Below are 19801 nucleotides of genomic sequence, written 5' to 3'. Positions count from 1 at the left end.
AACCACTTACCTCTATCATCTTTGCAAATTGATTCTTTCTTCTTCTAATCTGTAGCATTGAGTACTGTATCTTACACTGTGTGTGCTCTTTGACTCAATCTCAATCCTAATCCTATATGCATTTCTTATTTCTCTTGTGTATTTATTCTCTTTGGGATTCATAGTAAGTTTTGTTGGAACTCAAGGCTGATTTGGAGGTAAAGAAGAACATCTTTGCAGAGAGATCAGCTTTTTAGAGCTAGCTAGGAAGCTTGTAGTCCTTCTTAGAGTGGGTTCTGAGCACTGTGGTGAGTGCTTCTCTCCTGAAGGAGAATTTCTGGCTCAGGCTATGACTTCCTGACCATGCATTCTTTTCCTGTGACACAGTGAACCAGGTTATGGGCAAATGTATAGCAGTCTGACTCTAATGAATGTCCCTTGGCTTTTTTGGCACTTTCTTTAAAAATAGTTTTCTATAGAAGCAGGAGCCCATCTATTGTTTATATACCCCAACAGACATTTCCCATCTTACAGTTAATAAAGGTAAAAATATTGTTTGTTACAGAAAGACCAGGACATGAATTTGGAAATCTCTGGTTAGAGAAGAAGTAGCAGGCTATATTGTTTCATCAATTTTGCTACATGTTCTAAAGTGTAAGCAGGTTCTTTCCTGTCTTGCAATCTCCCATTTTCCCCATGTTTTTGTATGTTTTTATTTTTTTGAGACCAGATATTTTTTGAGACCCAGGCTGGTCCAGCATGCATGGTTTTTCTGCCTCAGCCTCCGTAGTAGCTGGAATACATACATGCAGCATCATGTCTGGCTCATTTTCCTGCTTTTATATTTACTTTTCCACTTCCTTAATCACTGAAGAAAGTTTTGATGGACATAGAATATTATAGAAACATTTTCAGCCTTAAATCTCTGTAGCTGCCAACTCAGCCTCAAGGGCCTTATTATCAGGCCTTTCAGATAAATTCTTGCCTTCCCTCAAATCATATTTATCTTTTCTCCAAGGGCATCTGTTATAGTACTACTTAAAATGAGGTGACTTTATTTATTTTATTTTTTTTTTTAGGTTCACTAAATTTATTTTAAAAATCATAAAACATTTCTTACAAAAGAGCATTACATTCTGCACACTGCTCTGAACAGATGCTGGGGACATGTGGATGATTGTTACTTTCCTCCCTGTCCCACCCCCAAATGTTTACAGTGACCACACAGAGCAAGGTGTTCACAATAATTACATGGGAGGATTTTTTTTTTAAACCAGCAACAATGAACAAAAATAAAATCCACTCACTCTGCTGTTTTAAAATTTCAGTGTGAGTTTTTGCACACCCTCCCCCCAACCCTGTTTGTAAGGAACTAAAACATTACATTTGGTGAACAGCAAAGATTTCACTACACCTCAAATGCAGAACACCTATGAAGCAGAGGAATATTGGCTTTTTAAACAGAAGCAGATGAAAAAAAAGATGCAGGCCTCCTTCAGTTCTTCACTAGTCTTAGAAAAACTTTCCAGAATACTGCTTCACACTATAAAAAAGAAAAAATATCTTGCATTAGAATCCTTCAACATCTGCATACTGCTTCACACTGTTCTGCAGCAAATACTGTGCATTCTGTATCCGGTCCTGTGTTCCTATAATGGTAATGATCCGATCTTCGAATCCTTCTAAAGGCTCATCAATTTTGATAGAAGCTCCTGATTCATGACGGATTTGTTTAATCTGCTGACCACCTTTGCCAATAATAGATCCGGCCAGATCTTTGGGAAGTTACTTGTGTAGTAATAATAGGTCCACCAAGATCACCATATGAGCCACGACCCCCTGCATAGGAATAATCATATCCAGAGCCACCCTGTGGTTCATATGCCATCTGAAATTCTGATGGGCTCCATGTATCTATGGCAGAGTCCCAAGTTTCATCAGCACTGAAACCAACCATGCCATCATAGTGATCTCCAGGTCTTCCTCCTCTGTCATAGGCCATTAGAGCTCCTCCTCTAGGTGGTGGTGGTGGTGGTAAAGGAAGATTCCGAGCTCTGCTACCACCCCGGCCACCTCGACCAGGAGGAGGGGGTAATGGTCCCTGACGAGGGCTCATATCATCATAATCTCTTCTAGAGGGAGGCATGGGATGCCCACCCCGACCAGGAGGCATTCTGTCAAAACCACCTCTTCCCCGCATGGGAAATCCTACAGGCCATCCACGGTGGTCATCAAACATCATTGTAAAACCACCATAATTGTAAGTTTCATCATAAAAATTGGGATCATAAGGTTGCGCACGTCCTTTGATGGGAGACTCAGATATAAGGTCAAGGATGATCTTTATGCACTCTACAACCCTATCAGACTGTCCTCCAATAAGAACAACTTGGTCAGTGGAATGAGGACAGCATTCTTGGAAAAGCTTGATTGTTGTCTGAGTGTTCTCTTGAAGTTCTTTGATTTTAGCACCTTTGACCCCAATAATTCCTCCTGCCAGACTTTGATGAATTAACAGTCTCAACTCACAGTCAAAGTCACTTCCTTTATAATGTTGGTAATTTAAGCATTCCACAGCATCAGATTCAAGCGGGAGCTGGCTGGTTGCAGTGGGTGATGGCAACTGCAGGGCCTCTTCCAAGGTAGGGAGGATTTTCTTCAGAACTTCTCCAATTGTTTCAATATCAGCACTGATACTCAATATGCGCTCGGGGCCACTGCTGTCTGGGACTGAAACACTGGCATTGTAGTCTGTACAGAGAGCCTTAATATTCTTGCCTCTTTTTCCAATCATTGCCCCAGCATTCTTGCTCTGAAGCAGAATTCATTATTCAACCATCTCATCAGTGTTTCTAGATCTTTTAAATGCTTGCTCCTCTTCCATATCTTCTGCAGGGTGTTTACCAAATTCACCATTGGTTTCAGTGTTGGGGAAGGTTTCTTCAGGCTGCTCAGTTTCCATTTTCATGTATTAAATGGATACACCAATCACACAAGTCCACCTGCCTTCACCGCCGCGCCACCTGTACTGAGGTGACTTTATTGAAATAAGGTTATTTTCTAAAAGATTTATGTAAAAGAGAAAGCAGAATAGGAAAAAAGGTCCAAAGACGAAGGAGTAAAGGGAGGGGAAGGGGAAAGGAAAAGAGGGAAAGGAAAAACTATGAGAAAAAAAAAGGAAATGAAATCTATGTAAATAGGGAAGGGTGGAGGGGGTGAAGGGTGCACAGCTAATGGGGAACAAAATAGGAACCAAGATACATCATGTACAGGTACAAACACCCAATGATAAATGTAAACGAATTGTATACCTAAAGTGTACCAACAAAATGTACCAATAAAATCAATTTAAAAAAAAAAAGAGAGAAAGCAGAGGCTAAGGATGTTATTCTGAGGACAGTAATTTGAAGCCATAGTATGCCCAGAGAGACTGCTTCTTTCTTCTGTGGCAGCTCTGGTGACTTCCTGGTAGCTCTACCTGTGCCCCTCTGTTCAGGTCAGGGCCTAAGGATAGAAGAGCTCTGGATGATGAAGGTAGAAGAAAAGCCCCTATGTAGTAAAGGTGGTTCTTTTCCTGAAACTATCCATTTAACCTATTAGCACACATGAAAGATAGAAGACCTTCAACTCTAAAAGTAGTATCAGTGCAGTAAATGCTGTCTGTGTACTAATTTATATTTCCACCATCCTATGACTGAAAGATTATAATTTTGGATGCAGTATGTATGTGTTTATGTCTATCCAGACCTAAAACAGGTTTGGATAGAAGACCATTCAGTCAGTGTCTTGTGAAATTAAATCATGAAAAAATTTCTTTTGTTATAGCTCTCTCTCTCTCTCTCTCTCTCTCTCTCTCTCTCTCTCTCTCTCTCTCTCTCTCTCTCTCTCCCCCATTGTTTATTGGTACATTTTATGTATAAAATACAGTTACATACATCACTGGGATCTTGTACCATTACATGAGTATCTTGGTTTTTAGTTTTTTCCCCTTCCCCTGCCCTCCCGTCACCCCCCCACCCTTCCCTATTTGCAAAGGCTTTGTTTCCATTTTTTTCCTTTTCTCATATTTTTTTTCCTTCTTTCCTCTACCCCTCTCACTTCCCCTGTTCCTTTAGACCTTTTCTTCCTATTACACAATATCAATTATACATTTTTAAATTAAAATATCAAGATCTAGGAGACATTACCACAGATTTTACAGAATGTAAAAGGATATAGAAAGCATATTACAAAAATCTGTTTTGAAATAAATTTGACAACTTCTAAGAAGTACCTTGAAAGACAAATTAATGAAACTAACTCTGGAGGAAATATAAAATTTGAATAGCACCTATTAAAGAAAGTATATTCCTACCTTGAAAACCTACCTATATGACAACAGTAGGCTCATATACATTTTAACTGATAAATTATATCAAACAAAGCAGAAAAAAGAAGGAACACTTCTCCCCTCATTTTAGGAACTCAACGTTGTGCTAATCCTAAAACTGGATAAAGATAATAGAAGAAAAAAGAATGAACATAGATAGAAATTTGTTTAACAAAACAAACTATTAGGAGTCAGATCTGGCAGTATGTAGAAAGTGGTTTTGTTATAGGGATGGCAGTGTTGGTTCAGCATTGGAAGATCCACCCCCAAAAGTCATTGCTTTAACAGAGGAAAGGAAAAAGCCATATGACCCTGTAACTAGTTGGAGAAAGAGTATTGAACTAAATTCCGCAGCTGTTCATGGTAAAAGCTATCAGGAGACTAGAAGTAGAACAGAACTTTCTCAACAGATTAAAGACATGTACTCCATACTTCTAGTGAGAATGCTTTATATGAATGGAGACGATACAATGCTTTCTCCTTAAGGTGGGGAACAAGGGCAGATATGCTTACTCTTTATCTGTCCATTAAACTTTGAAACCTAGGCCCCACCAAAATAGTCTGGCAATAAAATGACACAATTAGGATAGGATTGGCAAGGTAGAAGCAAAATCTTTATGTGTAGATGAAATGATCATCTACAGAGAAAATACTAAGAAATCTCTAGGAGCCCCTAGAACTTGTATTTGAATTTAGCAGGATTAGAAAACAAGAATATATAAAATATTTAGAATATATAAAAATTCAGGTCTGTGTATACTTGCTATAAATGAAGAATTGGATATTGAAATTTAAAAGTTATATAGGAGGACAAAGGACCTAGAAAAGTTAAAAAAACAAACAAAGAAACAAACAAAAACCCCAAAACAGTGTTGGAAGACATTTAGTACCTAATTTTAAGACTTCTTCTAAAGCCACAGTAATCAAAGCAGTGTTGATGTAAGGAAAGACATATAGATCATTGGAATAAAACAGAGAATCTAGAAATAGAACCACACATATATGGTCCACTGAGTTTTGAAAGATTATTTAACATTAGCATTTTATAGAAAATAAACTCAATTCAAGAGCAGAGGAAAAGATAGTGTTTTCAGCAAATGGCACTAGAACACCTGGTATCTGTATATAAAAAGTTAACCTCAACCCTTTATTTCCATACATGAAAATAACTTGAAGGGATCTATGAACCTAAATATGAAAGCCTAAAAGTATAAAACTTTAAGAAGAATTTAGAAGGGAAAATGTTTATGAATTCAGGGTAGGCAAGAACTACCTAGGATACAAAAGACAGGATGTATAAAAGAAAAATTGATAAATGAGATTCCATCAAAATTTAGGACTTTAAATGACATCATTAAAATGAAAAGTAGACCTTGAACAGACCATATTTACAATGCATATAACCTATGACCAGAATATATAAAGAATTCTTAGAGCTCATTAATAGACAACCCAATTAAAATGTAGACATAAGAAGATGATAAATAGCCAGTATAGCACAAGGAAAGGTGTGCAACTCTAGAATCAGAAAAATACTAATCAGTACAATAACAAGATTGAATTATACACTCATTAGGGAGATGAAGTTAAAAGTTTTAAAAGCCTTGTCATGACTTTTTCTTTTTGTTGGATTCTCCTCCTTTGCGTTTAATTTGTCACACCCAATGGATTCATTCTACTGGGTTTCCTGGGGTTGTGATCCTCATTGTCTTTTCCTAGGGTATTGTCTAAAATTTTTTGGAGGGCCAGTTTGATATTCATGAAGTTCCTGAGGTGCTCTTTATCATGAAAGTATCTTATTTCTCTATCAATTTTGAAAAATAGTTTTGCAGGGTACATCAACCTGGGTTGGAGGCTGTTTTCCTTTAGGGCTTGAAATACATCACTCCAAGCTCTTCTTGCCTTGAGGGTTTGCATTGAGAAGTCTTCTGTGATTCTGATGGGCTTTCCTTTGTATGTGATTTGTTTCTTTTCTCTCACTGCTTGTAGAATTTTGTTCTTCTGTTGGATTTCTGGAATCCTAACTATTATATGCCTATGTGTAGTTTTTTTTTTGATCAAGGCTAGCTGGAGTCCTATATGCCTCACTTATCTGTACGTCAAATTCTTTTCCCCTCCTTGGGAAGTTTTCTGCCATCACTTCTGTGAACAGTAGTTTTATGTCATCTGCACTCTCTCTTCTTTCTTCATTGACTCCAATCAGTCTTATGTTATTCTTCTTTGCATCGTCTAGCAGCTGCTGGATTGATTTCTCATGGTCCCTTACAATTTTAAAGCAATTTTCCTTTTCCTGGTCACTAATTGCAATCTTTTCTTCTATATCTGAAATTCTATCCTCACATTGGTTCATTCTGCTGCACAGACTTTCGATGGAGTTTTTAATCTCTTGGAAATCTGTTTGCATCTGTTTTATGGATTCCATTTGTTTCCTATGTTGGGATTCCATCATGTTCCTCAGATCCTCTATTTTTTTTTTATCTGTGTCCTCTCTAGATTTAGTAATCCTGTCTTGCACCATGAGTACAATCTTTGCTGTTATCTGAGTAATTATTTCTGATTTCATTTTTCCCAGATCCTCTTTTGTTGCCAGTTCATGGAGTCCAGGTGGTTGAGTATCAGAGTGATCTATCTCATTTCCCTTTGGGGTTGCTGTAGGTGATCCAGAAGTGTGTTTTTGAGGCTTGTTTACATGTCTTCTCATTTCCATGGGGGTTGGGGGGGCGTGCTTCTGGTGCCTGCGTGGCTCACCTTCTCTCCCCTAGGAGCCTGTGATGGCGGTGGGGGAGCTTCCTTCTGGGTTCTGGGACCAGCTCACCTTCTCTGCCCTAGGACCCCCTTTGTGTTTAATTTGTCACACCCAATGAATTCATTCTACTGGGTTTCCTGGGGATGTAGCTCAATCGGAAGATCCTAGGTTTAATCCCCAGTCGCGGGTGGGGAATAATTTAAATTGTATTTTGTTAAGTAATGTAAGTTTACCAGGCCAATTGCCAGAAACATCACCCAGTGAGTGAGGCAGCTCTGGGACTCATTTACCAGGACCATCCTCGGTACAGTAGCGCCCCCTAACTCTCCAAGCTGATGACCTGATTGTAAGTCCAGTGTGTCTCTTCCGGGATGTTAGGAGGCCGCAGCTGTCCACCCAGAGCCCAGCGTGCTAGAAACGTGGACTCCGTCCATTGGATGCTTCCAGCCCATCCCACCCTGGGGCTGGTCGCAGTTTCCCTCCGGCTTCTGCCGCCTGCAGACCCGTTTGCCCCGGTCTGAAGAGGGGACAAGTTGAAAGCTGCCTCTGTCAGGGTATTGTTGAGGGATCCTAAGATTTAGAAAGCGCAGATGAGCCCTTGGGAAACCCTTCTGCCAGAGCGCGCGAGTTTCCCCCCCCCGTGGCCGCGCGCGGGTCTCAGCAGCTTTGGGCTGGGCGGACCGGGGGTGGGGTGGGGTGGGGGAACCGATGGGAGCACGGACCGAGGAGTCCGCAGCCCCCCGGGGGCGGTGGTGTGGCTGCTGCTCTGGCTGCTGCTCTGGGGCGTGGTGCTGAGGACCGCAGGTAGGAACGCAGGTGGTGGGGAGGGGACAGGGACACGGTGGCTTCCTTGGCGTCCGCCAGTGGCTTGTCCACCTGTAGCCCTGCTATGAAGCGGCAGTGCTCTGGGCCGCCTGGTGAAATGCAGATTCACTGATTGCTCAGATTGCGGGTAAGGGTTGTGGCTCAGGGACAGGCCACTTTGCCTAGCGTAGGTGAGGCCCTGGCAATGAAATTGCCAAGTTCCAGCCCTTCCTGGGCAATTTAGATACTTAAAGGGGCCTCCTCCTAAAACACCCACGCACGCTGCCCACACACAGATTCAAGGTGCAGCCGAGGACCCGGACGAGATCGTGGCATCATTGAGGGGTCCGAAGATTTAGAAAGCGCAGATGTGGCTTTGGGGAACCCGGCTGGCAACAGAAGCTCCCCCTGTGGCCACGCGGGTCTCTTGGCAGCTCCTGGGCCAATCCCCCACCCTTCAGCAATCCCCCACCCCGCCCCGCGACCCCCACTATTCCAGTCCACACACTACTGGAGGAACCCACACGCTATTCCCCCACCAGTCCCCTACATTCACATCGCCCCCCTGATGCTCCACTCCAGGCCCCCACCTGACCACCCATGGCCTCACCCGGTCCCCACCTTCCCATATTCAACCCCACCCATTCCATCTCCTGTCCCCCCAGCTCCTCACTCCCACCCAGCACCCCCACCACCACCCCACTGTTCTGCACTCCCATTCCGCCCCATTCCTACCTCCCCAGCCTGACCCAACCTCTGCTCCTGCCCTCATCTCCATGCCCCACCCACTCCCCACACCCACCCCAGCCTAGATAAAGTGGAGAATATGCAGATACTGGCCTAGCAGGTGGTGGCCAGAAGAGACAAGCAAGAGAAATCACCTCTTTTCTTACTGTACCCTTCTCCCTTCTATCTCCTCCTATAAAATCCCCTTACATTAGGACACAGTGAGATGGTGATTTGAGGCAGAAGGGCCCACTCTGTGTCCTCTGAGCAAGCTTTATACAGACCCTTTTTTCCACCAAAACAAACAGCCTCCTAGGTTTGGTTAACAGGGAGCAGACCTGAGCACAGGGACCTGAGTGGCCTGAAACAGCCTGGGATGCCACATTTTCAAACAGGAAGCTCAAGGGCGGGGGATTTAGCTTAGTGGTGCTACAGCCTGCCTCCTGCCTCACAAGTGCAAGGTCCTGAGTTCGATTCCCAGTACTAAAACAAACAATCAAACAGGAAGCTCAAAGGCTAAAGTACTGCAAAGAGATGTTTAAACTCACTACTAACTAGGACAGAAATTGATATTGGGAAATGGGGAGAAAATGTTCAAATGGGAAGGGGAACAAGGGAGGAAGGAGGGAGAAAGGAAGAAAAGGACAAGGAAAAAGGTGAAAAAAGAAGGGAAAAATGGGAACAAAGCTTTTGTACATAGGGAAGGGAGGGGACTTGAGGGGAGGGAGACGTGGGATGAAATTTTTAAAAAAGAAGTTAAATCAACAATGAGAAATTCCTTAACACTTATTAGACTGGCCGAAACAGGCTTGTGATGGAGTTGGGGTGTGTGGGGGGTGAGACTCCAGCAAGCCACGTGTGTGCTGGCGTGTGGGGTGCCTGGGAGCCAGGTGTGGATGCTCACCTTGGTGAGCTGGGCAGCAGCTTCCAGTGATGGACCAGCTGTACACATAGACATGTGGAAGGATCTTGAAAGCATAGTGGCAAGAAGGGAAATAATGCAGCCTGTATACCATATATCCAAAGCAACATACGTACTGTGTGCATACATTTATACCATTCCCAAAGGCTTGGGAAACAAAACAAGACACAGTGTTACAGAGGACAAAAGCTGTAGACATTAAAGGACTTAGAATGGTTGCCTGATGGGAGAAGGAAATAAAAATAAAAGGAATGGTTGCTATTTCTATACATTTACAGTAAACCATCTGAAGATAAAATGGAGAAAAACTCCCTTTAGAGCAGCATCAAAAAGAATAAAATATTTATGAACAAATTTAACAAAAGAAACACAGAGCACGTATAGTTGTGCAACTCATAATGATGTTTTGGTCAACGATGAATTGCATATGTGACTGTGGTCCCATAAGATTATAATAGAGATTGCTGGGTGTGGTGGTAGTCCCTGTCATCCCACCACTCAGGAGGCTGAGGCAGGAGGATCGCTGCAAGCTAGAGGACTATATAGTGAGTTCACAGCCAGCCTGAGCACAAAAAAGATTCCCTCCACCTGGTAACAAAGCCATTGTAAACTTGTAATGCAGCACAGTATGCATGTGGATATAAACAAAACTACCATGCTGCTAGTTGTATGAAAGTACAGCACACATAATTGGGTATAGCATGTATTAATCAATGAGAATAAATGGCACTGATTTATGTATTTTCTATACTATGCTTTGTAAACATTTAGGAGTGTACTTTTTTGTACAGTATAAAAAGCTGTCCCAAGGGGCCGGGGATTTAGCTCAGTGGTGCTGCCGCCTGCCTCACAAGCGCAAGGTCCTGAGTTTGATCCCCAGTACCAAAAAAAAAAAAAGCTGTCCCATAAAGTGTGATGCAGGCAGTAGCTTTGTGAGCTTGTGTCACCATGTCTCTTGGTCTCATCAAGAAGCCACGGTGAGTGGTTGACCCATCCATTTAGGTTTGTGTGAAGTTCACTCATTGATGTTCACACAATGATGAAACTGGATAATGACAATTCTTATGCCCATGTCAGTTAGTGACCCATGACGGTACTCTGAAACATATAAAACATTGTCAAAAGAAATGTAAGAAGATCTAAGTAAATGAAGAGAAAATGTTCTATCTCCTTCTGTGAGGCTGCCATAGCCAATGCCACAGATTGGGTGCCTTAAACAGAGATTTGTTTCTCACCGCTCTGGAGGCTGGGAAGTCTGAGGTGAAGGTGCCTGCTGATTGAGTCTCTGGTGAGGGCCCCCTTCCTGGTTTGCAGGACACCTCTTGCTGCGTCTCACACCAGAGGGGGAGATCTTTCTGCAGCTCTTGTTCCAAGGGCACTAATCCCATTCATCGGGCTCTGCCCTTAGGACCTAATCACTTCCCAGAGGCCCTGCCTCCAAACACCATCCCACTGGGAATTAGGCCTCAAAAGATGAGTTTTGGGAGGACAAAAACATTGAGTCCATAGCTCGTGCCACAAACATGTTCATGGATGAAATTGTTAACCTCATAAAGATGGCGGAACTCCCAAATTAATCAACAGATTCAGTGCAGTTCCTATCAGAGTCTCAGCTGGACACTTGGTAGAAATTGATAAGCTGATTCTGAGATTCACATGGAATTGCAAGGGACCCCAACAGCCAAACTAATCTCAAAAAAGAACAAAGAGGGATCTTATGTGGATGAATGGGGTCCATGAACTGAGAGCCTGTGTACTGAGTCTTCTCACACCTAAGGCAAAAGGAATTTATTAGGTGATCATGTGAGAGAGTACCAAGGATCCTCATAATGGAGTTGTGTTATTTTCACAGGTTCTCTGGAAGTGGTGATGCCAGGAAGGCCTCAGATAGCACCACTGAATGGCAATGTCACAATCTCCTGCAAAGTCCCCGGCTGCCCCAGGCTGGACACCAGGATTATGGGCGTTACCTGGTATCGGAAGGATCCTGTGTCTGAAGCAGAGGTCAAGGTGTTTGAGCTTTATGGAGACTGGCAAAAGGCATTCCGACCTGGGGCCCTGGTGTCTCCACAGAGGCTGAAGAGGGGTGACGCCTCACTCCAGCTGCCTGGGGTTGGGCTGGGGGATGCAGGAGAATACCGGTGTGAGCTGACGGTCACCCCTCAGAAGGCAGAAGGAAGGGTCTTGCTGAAAGTTCTCGGTGAGTGCCTGAGGGCAGTGCCGTGCAGTTGCCATGGTGCTGGTCCTGGGGTGGGGATGCAGTTGGGCCATGTGGGGCAGAGGGTTAGTGTGTGGGTCTAACCCAGACATGGGCTCCCGTCTTGGATAAAACCTTGAGCCAGTTATTAGTCACTCCAAAGTGCAATGCCTTTTTCTCTAAACGAAGGTAACAATGTCTACCCAAGAGGACCCTAGGGAGGACTGTGTCAAAAGTGCAGGTGAAATACTTAGCACAGTCCATTAAATGACTGTCATGGCAGCTGTATAATTCACCTCCGTGTGAGCAGTCCGCCTCACTAAGGAAGTACCCATGACAGGAACTGGGAGAGGAGAGAAGTGCTAGACTCTGGCTGGACAGATTCGAATCCTAATCCAGCTTTTTCCTTTCAAATGGGAGCCCCAGTCATTTAATACTTTTGAATCTGAATTTTCCCATGTATACAATGGGCTGATAACTCCTACCTACTCAGAGTATGATGTATAAATCCACATGTGGTGGCACATGCCTTTAATTCCAGCTACTCAGGAGGCTGAGCCAGGAGGATTCCAAGTTTGAGGGCAGCCTGGACAACTTAATTAGACCCTCTTTCAAAATAAAGTGAAAAAAATTGGTGGAGATACTAGATTCTCAGTGGTAGAGTCCTTCCTTAGCATGCATAAGCCATAGCACCTAGAGGAAAAAAGTGTGAAAGTGTCCAGCAGATCGCCTGTTGTAAGGTAGGTAGGTTTCCAGTCAAGACTTACGTCATCCCTTCTTTGAGCTCCTCTTGCCTCTATTATAACAGAATCTGATAATATATGGATGAACTTTGTGGCTATATTAGTTTGCTATGGCTGCCATAAGGTAATACCATGGACTGGATGGCTTAACAACAGCTGTTTATTTTCTTACAATTCTACAGCGTAGAAGTCAGAGATCAGGGTGTCAGTGGGGCTCATTTCTTCCGCGGCCTCTCTCCTTGGCTGCGTTCTCCATTTTCACATGTTTTGTCCTCTCACCCTCCCTCCCTCCCCCCTCCTTCCCCTCCCTTTTTTCTCCCCCCTCCCCCCCTCCCTCCCCTTCCTTCTTTCTCCCGTTTCTTTCTTTTTTGAGACAAGGTCTCACTACATAGCCCAGGTGAGCCTCAAACTCTTGGCAATTCTTAGCCTCAGCCTCCTGAGTGCTGGGATTACAGGCATGCACCACCACATCTGGCTTGGTTTTTTCTCTGTGTCTGTGTCCTAATTCCCTTTTCCTATGAGCACAGCAGTTTCAGTGGATTAGGACCTGCCATATAATCTCATTTTAACTTAATGAGCTCTTTACACACACTATGTCCAAATAGTCCCATTCAGAAATAGTAGGAACCCTGGGGGGACATGTGGATTTTAGGGAGATGTAAAGGACAGCCCATAACAGCAGAGCAGCATTTTTGAACCCTCCATCATTGTTCATAGGACTGTGAATGTTTTATAAATATTAATATTGGTAGTGCGGAGGTATAGTAGTTAGAGTTCATTTAATCTTCAGCTTACAGAAACCCTGAAATAACAGTGACTTTTAAAAAAGTTAATAGATTTACAAGACAGGGAGGGTTCTCATATTACTCCCACCACTGTGCTCCATTTACCCTGTCATTCACAGTGTAGTTGATTAAAGTAATGTACCAATATTGATAGATCACTGTTCAATAAAGTCCATAGTTTATTGAGGGTTTTTTAGCTTTTACTTAATATCCTTTTCTCTAGAATACTACATTTCTTTTAGGAGTTCTTAATTTTAATAAGTTGCAACTTACCAACTTTGTCTTTCATGCATCATGTTCTGGCATTGTATTTAATAACTTTGTTTGTGTTTTGGGCACTGCTGGTTATTAAACCCAGAGCCTAGGGCCAGGGATTTAGCTCAGTGGTTTCGTCGCCTGCTGAGCAAGTGCAAGGACCTGAGCTTGATCCCTGGTACCAAAAACAAAACAAAACAAAAAAACCCCAGAGCCTCGTATGTGCCATACTTTGCACTATCACTGACCTACATACCACCCTTCCCACTGTGTTTAAAAGCACATCACCAAATTCAAAGCCACCTGGATTTTCTCCTATGGTACCTTCTGGAAGTTTTATTTATCAAACTGGCGATCTGCTAGTTTCTACCCATCCTCCAGAAATTCCCATTCTGCTACGGCAACTCAGCAGCTCTTCAGCTTATTGCTTGGCATGGTTGCAGCATTATCTGTGCCTCTGAGTCTATATGTTTGAAAAGAGGGGACACCCATATTGTCTGTCTTGCCTGGCTATGGTAAAAGAGATGCTGATGTGTAAATGTGATAGAAGCCAATTAGCACGAAGGGAGAAAAAAGGATAACTAGTGCTGAGGCCAACTCTATGGCTTCTCTTCCCTGGCAGCTAAGCCAGACAGCACAGTGTTTCTGGAGAAAACCAAAGTGATAGGTAAAGACAGACACCTCGTGTGTTAGTCAAGCGGGTTCTACCCAGAAGCCATTAACATAACATGGGAGAAGTGGACCCAGAAGGTTCCCCAGTACCAAGGGATTTCCAAGGACATCTGTACTGGTCCCTCCATCAAGAATGAGGATAGTGGGCTGGGGATTTAGCTCAGTGGTTTCACCGCCTGCCGTGCAAGCGCAAGGACCCAAGTTTGATCCCCTGTACCAAAAAAATAATAATAATAATGAGGATGGTATATTTAGCATCATCAGCTGCTTGAAACTCAGTGCCTGTCTGGAAGACAGTGGCACCATCTACCAATGTGTGGTGGGGCACACATCCTTGAACGCCTCCCAGAGGCTGAACTTCACACTGCCTGTGAGAGGTAAGTGTCTTCTTATTCTTCACCTTGGTTCCTGGGCAGTATAAGGTTTTTGCTAGTGTTTGATGGGGGAAAAGAGTAAGCTTGGGCTAAGGGAACAATCTGGGATCTGGCCCAGCTCAGCCCCAGTGGCAGCAGTCTGAGTTCAGTCCCTGTGCTGGGCAAATGGTGTGGTAGGTGGAAAGGGGTGAAAATAATCATTAGATGGAAACAGGGCTACTTGTCGGCTCATGGCAACCTCAGGGTGCCTGATAGTTCATGTGGCTTGGAGTGGGAGTCCTATCCGCTGCCGGGGAAATGAGGACATACCCTGCTTGCATCCCCTGATGATGAGGGCCTATGGGAGCCAAGGACCAGCACCCCTTCTAGTCAGGTTCCAAGTCCACCATAAACTGTTGTCTGGTAGAAGCAAATCCAGGAGCTATTTATAGGCTCTGGTCCAAGACAAGGAGGCCCTACTGTTGTGATCCTACAGATGCCCACCACTCTCCACACATAGCAGACCCTTATTATAACACAACTGCTTGCAGAGCTTTCTATGCTAGGGCTTTTGGGGTTCATATCTGGGTTTCCCTGTTCATGGCTGTGGTCTTGTGCAGGAGATGACCCTGTTGGTCAAATGTATGTTCCTGAAATGAGAGAAATAAGGGAGGCAATGGCCAACCAGGTGTCCTGGCAGGTGTGGTCAGGACAAGCCAGATGGGGGTGTGGATGATCCTACAAGGAGAAAGGAATTGTTCTTGAATCAAGGGCTGGGCTATGTGTGGGTAGCGTGTGTGGGGTATGTGGGGCATGGAGAGTGCACATGGACCCCATTGAAATATGCTTTGTGTGCATGGTAGGAAGGCTTTGTCTGAGCGCTGTGGATGTAAGTGGTAAGAGATGGTGTGTTTGGGAAGTTGGGAAGACGTCTGTGGCGTGCGTATGTGGGATGTGGTGTTTAATACTGTATTTCTAGACAAGTGCTCAGTGCTCTGATGTGGGAGATGTGTGTGAAAGGAATGGTGATACTGAGACTTGTGGCTTGGGGTTGGTGGTTGGCTCTCTTGACAGGAAAATGACATGAAGCTCACACATGTTAGCAGCAGCTGTTTTGTTTGTGGTGTCTTAGGTTTCTTCTTACTGTTCTCTTTTTCTCTGCAGAAGCTGAGAAGATAGATCTCTCTTGGATTCTTATTTTTTCTTCTTTTTGACTGATTTTAATAATGCTTTTTTTCTTTTTGTATATTTGGAGAAGGTAAGGGGCTCTGAAAGAAAGTGTAGTCCTTTGTTTTAGGCTTGGCTCCAAGAGCTCAGGATCACGGTCAGTGGGTGAGGTCAGGGAGTTCTGAGGGTTGGTGCTGGGGTGTTGTAAGTGTGGGCTTGGTTCTTTCTGATGTTGTGTTGGGGAAGAACTTAGCTGTGGGATCACCATGTGTTGGTTTATGACTCTGGGGAGAGGCACCGGTCTCCATATAATAGAAGTGTTGCTGACCACGTGGGCTCAGACCAGGGCTTTGCACTACACGTGGGCTGTGTTGTTCTCAAACACACAGTGACCACAATTGAAAGAGGGGAATTCCCTCCCATCGTTGTTCATGTTTACTCAAAACCTCAGTGGAATAGGATAACTCACCACCAGCTTTCACAGTTTGGCCAAGACTTTCTAACACTCTCTAGTCATTTCCACACTAAGTCCTTGATTGTGGCCCAAATACTAAGTGTCACAGCATTAGCTTTTGTGTTAGTTACTTTTCTCTCATTGCTGAGAGAAAATGCTCGACATCCAAAGTTAAAGGAGGACAGGCTTGTTTGGCTTGCAGTTGGTAGAGGTTACAGTTCATAATCGGCTGGCTCCAAGGCAGGGTGGCAGAGGGGCAACAGTTCATGACAGAGGAAGCAGCAAAAAGCAAAAAAAGAACCTTAAGAGCGTCTGTCTGCCCTTTTTATCTTACTCTGTCTATGTAGAGCAGACATTAAGGGCATTAATTATTCTCATTATTCTCATGCCCTTAACCCTAGCACCCTCGGGCCTAGCCTGAATCAATCAGGTACTCTAGAATCAGCCACCTCCACAATAGCCCCACCTCATTCCCATAAGGCTTTGGGGGGACATCTAAACACAAGCCATAACAGCTTTAGAGACCCAAGAGACTCAGGTGAATGTGTTGGTTAAAATGGTTCTAGATGTTACAGTTCTCCTCAGTTGTTTATGGGCCTGGCAAGGTGAAATCTGTGCAAGAGCTAATACTTCTCATTATAAATGAAAAATAGGAAATGAGGTAATGAAGAAAAGTGCCGCTCATTTCACATTGGTGAACTGATTCATGGAACTTGCTCTCCTGGTTGGAGCTAAGCCAGTGAGAAAACTGGATATAGAGCGGTTCTCACATGTTTCTTGGGATATTTGTGACTCTTGTCTTATTCTTGTCTTTTTTCTGGTTCTCATGTCTAGGTTCTATTCATATAAGCCAATATCGAACAATGGCAGTGAAGAAGTGTCTCGAGTAGACATGGAGGCCACTCTCGAGGCCAAAGGCCCTCTGAGTTAGGCCACCCTGGGGCTTGGAGGAGCCAAAGGAAGTCGGCACATCTGTCAAACAAAGATCCCAAGAGATGAGCAATGTCCCAAATGCAATGGTTTATTGAGCATTTATCACATTCATAGCAAGACAGAAGGGATCGCACCGATGGCATCAGCTGGAAGCTGGAGGTGGTGCCGATGGTACAGAATCTTTCTTCTACCCGGCCAACATGCCATGAGGACACTGGGGGCCCGATGGCGCTGGAACTTATGGCAATCCAGAGACCAGTACAGCTAGGGAACCAAGTGGGGCACTCTGGACCAGCAGAGTGACTGTCACAGACAGTTGCAGAGCTGGAGCGGCAGTTCCGCGAGGAGCCATGCTCAAGCAGAGTCCGCAAGCATTGAGCCAGAAGACTGAGCTAAAGAGCCGCTGGAGGGTTTGGCTTTCATGCAGTGGGGAGTTTGAAACAAGCAACATGTTCTAATCTTATATGTGTACAGATAACATGTGCTAATCCTATGGTGGTGAAAAAGATATTTTTCTTTATGGTAAAACTATATTTTTGAAAGGGTTCACCGGATAAGATTTTTGGCATACCGATTTCATGGTTATTGCAAGCTAGTTTAGACTCAGAAAGTAAGTTTAAAGCAGACAGAAGCATAAGATGGCTTCCGTCCTGCTCACATCAAGAAGGAACCACAGTGCCAACAGAAGACTCCAATCCTTCACGTGTCTCTAAGTCCACGTCTGTTGCTGCATAGCTTTGCAGTGCCCTCCAGTCCTGGGCAGTCCCTTGACACTGGGCTCAAACATGTGCCTTGCTTCATACAAGAAAGTGACTCCAGGCCAGTTCCCAGTTTAGGCCTCTTGTCTTCCTTTGGTGTCTTTGGTGCCTCTGACATGAGAGAAGCATGAATCCAGGCCGGCCAGGAGGAGGATGTGCAATACAAGAAGCAGAGCCACATCATCCTAGGTGAAGTGACAACCATTCATCTCTGCTTAGGCAAGTGTAGCTGTAGTTAGAAGAGCTGACAGAGCCAACTGTAAAAACAAGAGAGATATATAGTTTTAGTACCAGAAATCGAACTCAGGACCTTGCACTTGCCAGGCAGAAAAGGCACCACTGAGCTACATCCCCAGGCCTAGAAAAATATTTTTTATTTAAATGTTTATTTTTAGACTGATCTTGGTGGTGCATGCCTGTAAACTCAGCACTTGGAAGGCTGAGGCAGGAAGATCACTGAGAGTTCAAGGCCAGACTGGGCTACACAGTGAGTACAAACCTAAACCATACAGTGAGACCTTGTCTCAAAAAACAAAAGAAAAAAATATGTAATGATTTTTGTACAATTATTGTGTTAGGTTCACTGTTACATAGCAAAAGCTAAGTGAGCACTACTCAGGAAGCTGAGCTTCAACCCCGAGGGTGTGGCAGGCTGGAGATGTGCTGCCTAGGCCCCTTTGACAGAGAGCCTGGGTGAGGACCACAGTCAGCCAACATGGTCTCAGCCATGTCCATCATGCTTGAGCCCATCTGTGCTGTCCCTGCATAGTCCGAGCCAATGCCTGGTCCTTCTAGGAGCTCCTGTATAATGAGATTCTCCTTCTCCATCCTCCACCTGTCCCCTCTCCCTTCACAAATGGCCTGCACTGTGGTCTGAGGCTTTTCCCTCCTCCTCCCTCTCCCTTTTATTTCACAGGAATTACCCCCAAGTCCTGATTGAACTCAGAACCTCAAGTTTGCCAGGCAGGTGCTGTGCCGCTGAGCTACATCCCCGGCCCTTGTTGTGAACTTGTGATTCCCCTTTGGAATCTGCTTCCCAGAAACTCAAAGGGACCCAAAAAGGGACTGAGCAGTGTACTGAGGGACATGGTGCTTTCGTGGCTTCATCCAGACGGACAGCAGCTTTTCTCTCCTGGAGACACACAGCAGAGACCCCTCCAGAGAATGAGGATCCAAGTGGATGGTTTTTCCTGACAACTGAGACCACTGCTGAAGCACAGAGTGTTCAGGCTGCCCTCCCAAGGAGAAGGAACTGTACAGTGATTCTCATTCCCCTTCTAAGATGGGAGGGGAAAAGAGCACACAGTTGGAATTAAACCAAAGAAAGTTTCCGTTGTGTTTACTTTCCTCTGGGTTACCCTGAAGTTACCCTTCCACCTTCCTCAATAATAATGGTATTATTTCAGATGTAATAGAGAACAACATGAAACAGGGCTACACAAAGTCTGCTTTGCTTCAGCTGGGTTGTTCATTGTCTGGTTAGCAGGACAATAAGATCATTTGCTGACAAGGTTCTGCATTAGCAGGAAACAGTTTACTTGGGGTGCAGACTGGGGAAAGCTGTGGGTGGTGATGACTGTACTGTTCACCTGTACACCCTGGCTTCCCAGTGAAGGCAATAAATCGCGCAGTCCCTTCGCAGTGCGCCTTCATCATGGTCACGATTCTTCCCCTCCCCCAGCCCTCTATGTTTCACCGAATTGCCCCGAAAAGCCCTCTTCACTTCTGACTCCGTTGTGAAAACTGCTTCCCAGAAGACCCACACAAACCCCAGGGGAGCCAGTGGTGCATACTGAGGGACATGGTGCTTTTGTACCTTCCTTTCTCCCCATGTGGCTGAGTCCACAGCAGTCACCATGGCTCATTTTTATGGAGCACTTCTGGACCAGGCACTTCAGCATTTCACATGTGCTTCTCACTCCCACCACTATTCTCTGA

General features: G+C 44.4%; 1 protein-coding gene and 1 pseudogene across 1 annotated transcript; one reads left to right on the top strand and one right to left on the bottom strand.

Annotated features, from left to right (window-relative positions):
- Positions 1–1453: 1453 nt before the first annotated feature.
- LOC101703847 (heterogeneous nuclear ribonucleoprotein K pseudogene) lies at positions 1454–3022 on the bottom strand (annotated as a pseudogene).
- Positions 3023–7771: 4749 nt separating this feature from the next.
- LOC110350566 (natural cytotoxicity triggering receptor 3 ligand 1-like) lies at positions 7772–19192 on the top strand. The gene is given in 4 exon segments (XM_087211603.1): positions 7772–7898; positions 11399–11746; positions 14149–15809; positions 17007–19192. Coding segments are annotated over 2 exon segments (540 nt in total). The 5' UTR covers positions 7772–7898; positions 11399–11415; the 3' UTR covers positions 14358–15809; positions 17007–19192.
- Positions 19193–19801: the final 609 nt, after the last annotated feature.

This window comes from Heterocephalus glaber, unplaced genomic scaffold, assembly GCF_053883595.1.
Source record: "Heterocephalus glaber isolate CG9 unplaced genomic scaffold, H.glaber_assembly_v1.0 deba00001428, whole genome shotgun sequence".
Taxonomy (NCBI): domain Eukaryota; kingdom Metazoa; phylum Chordata; class Mammalia; order Rodentia; family Bathyergidae; genus Heterocephalus; species Heterocephalus glaber.
The sequence above is the reverse complement of the archived record's forward strand: the minus strand, read 5'-3'. Positions and strand labels throughout refer to the sequence as shown.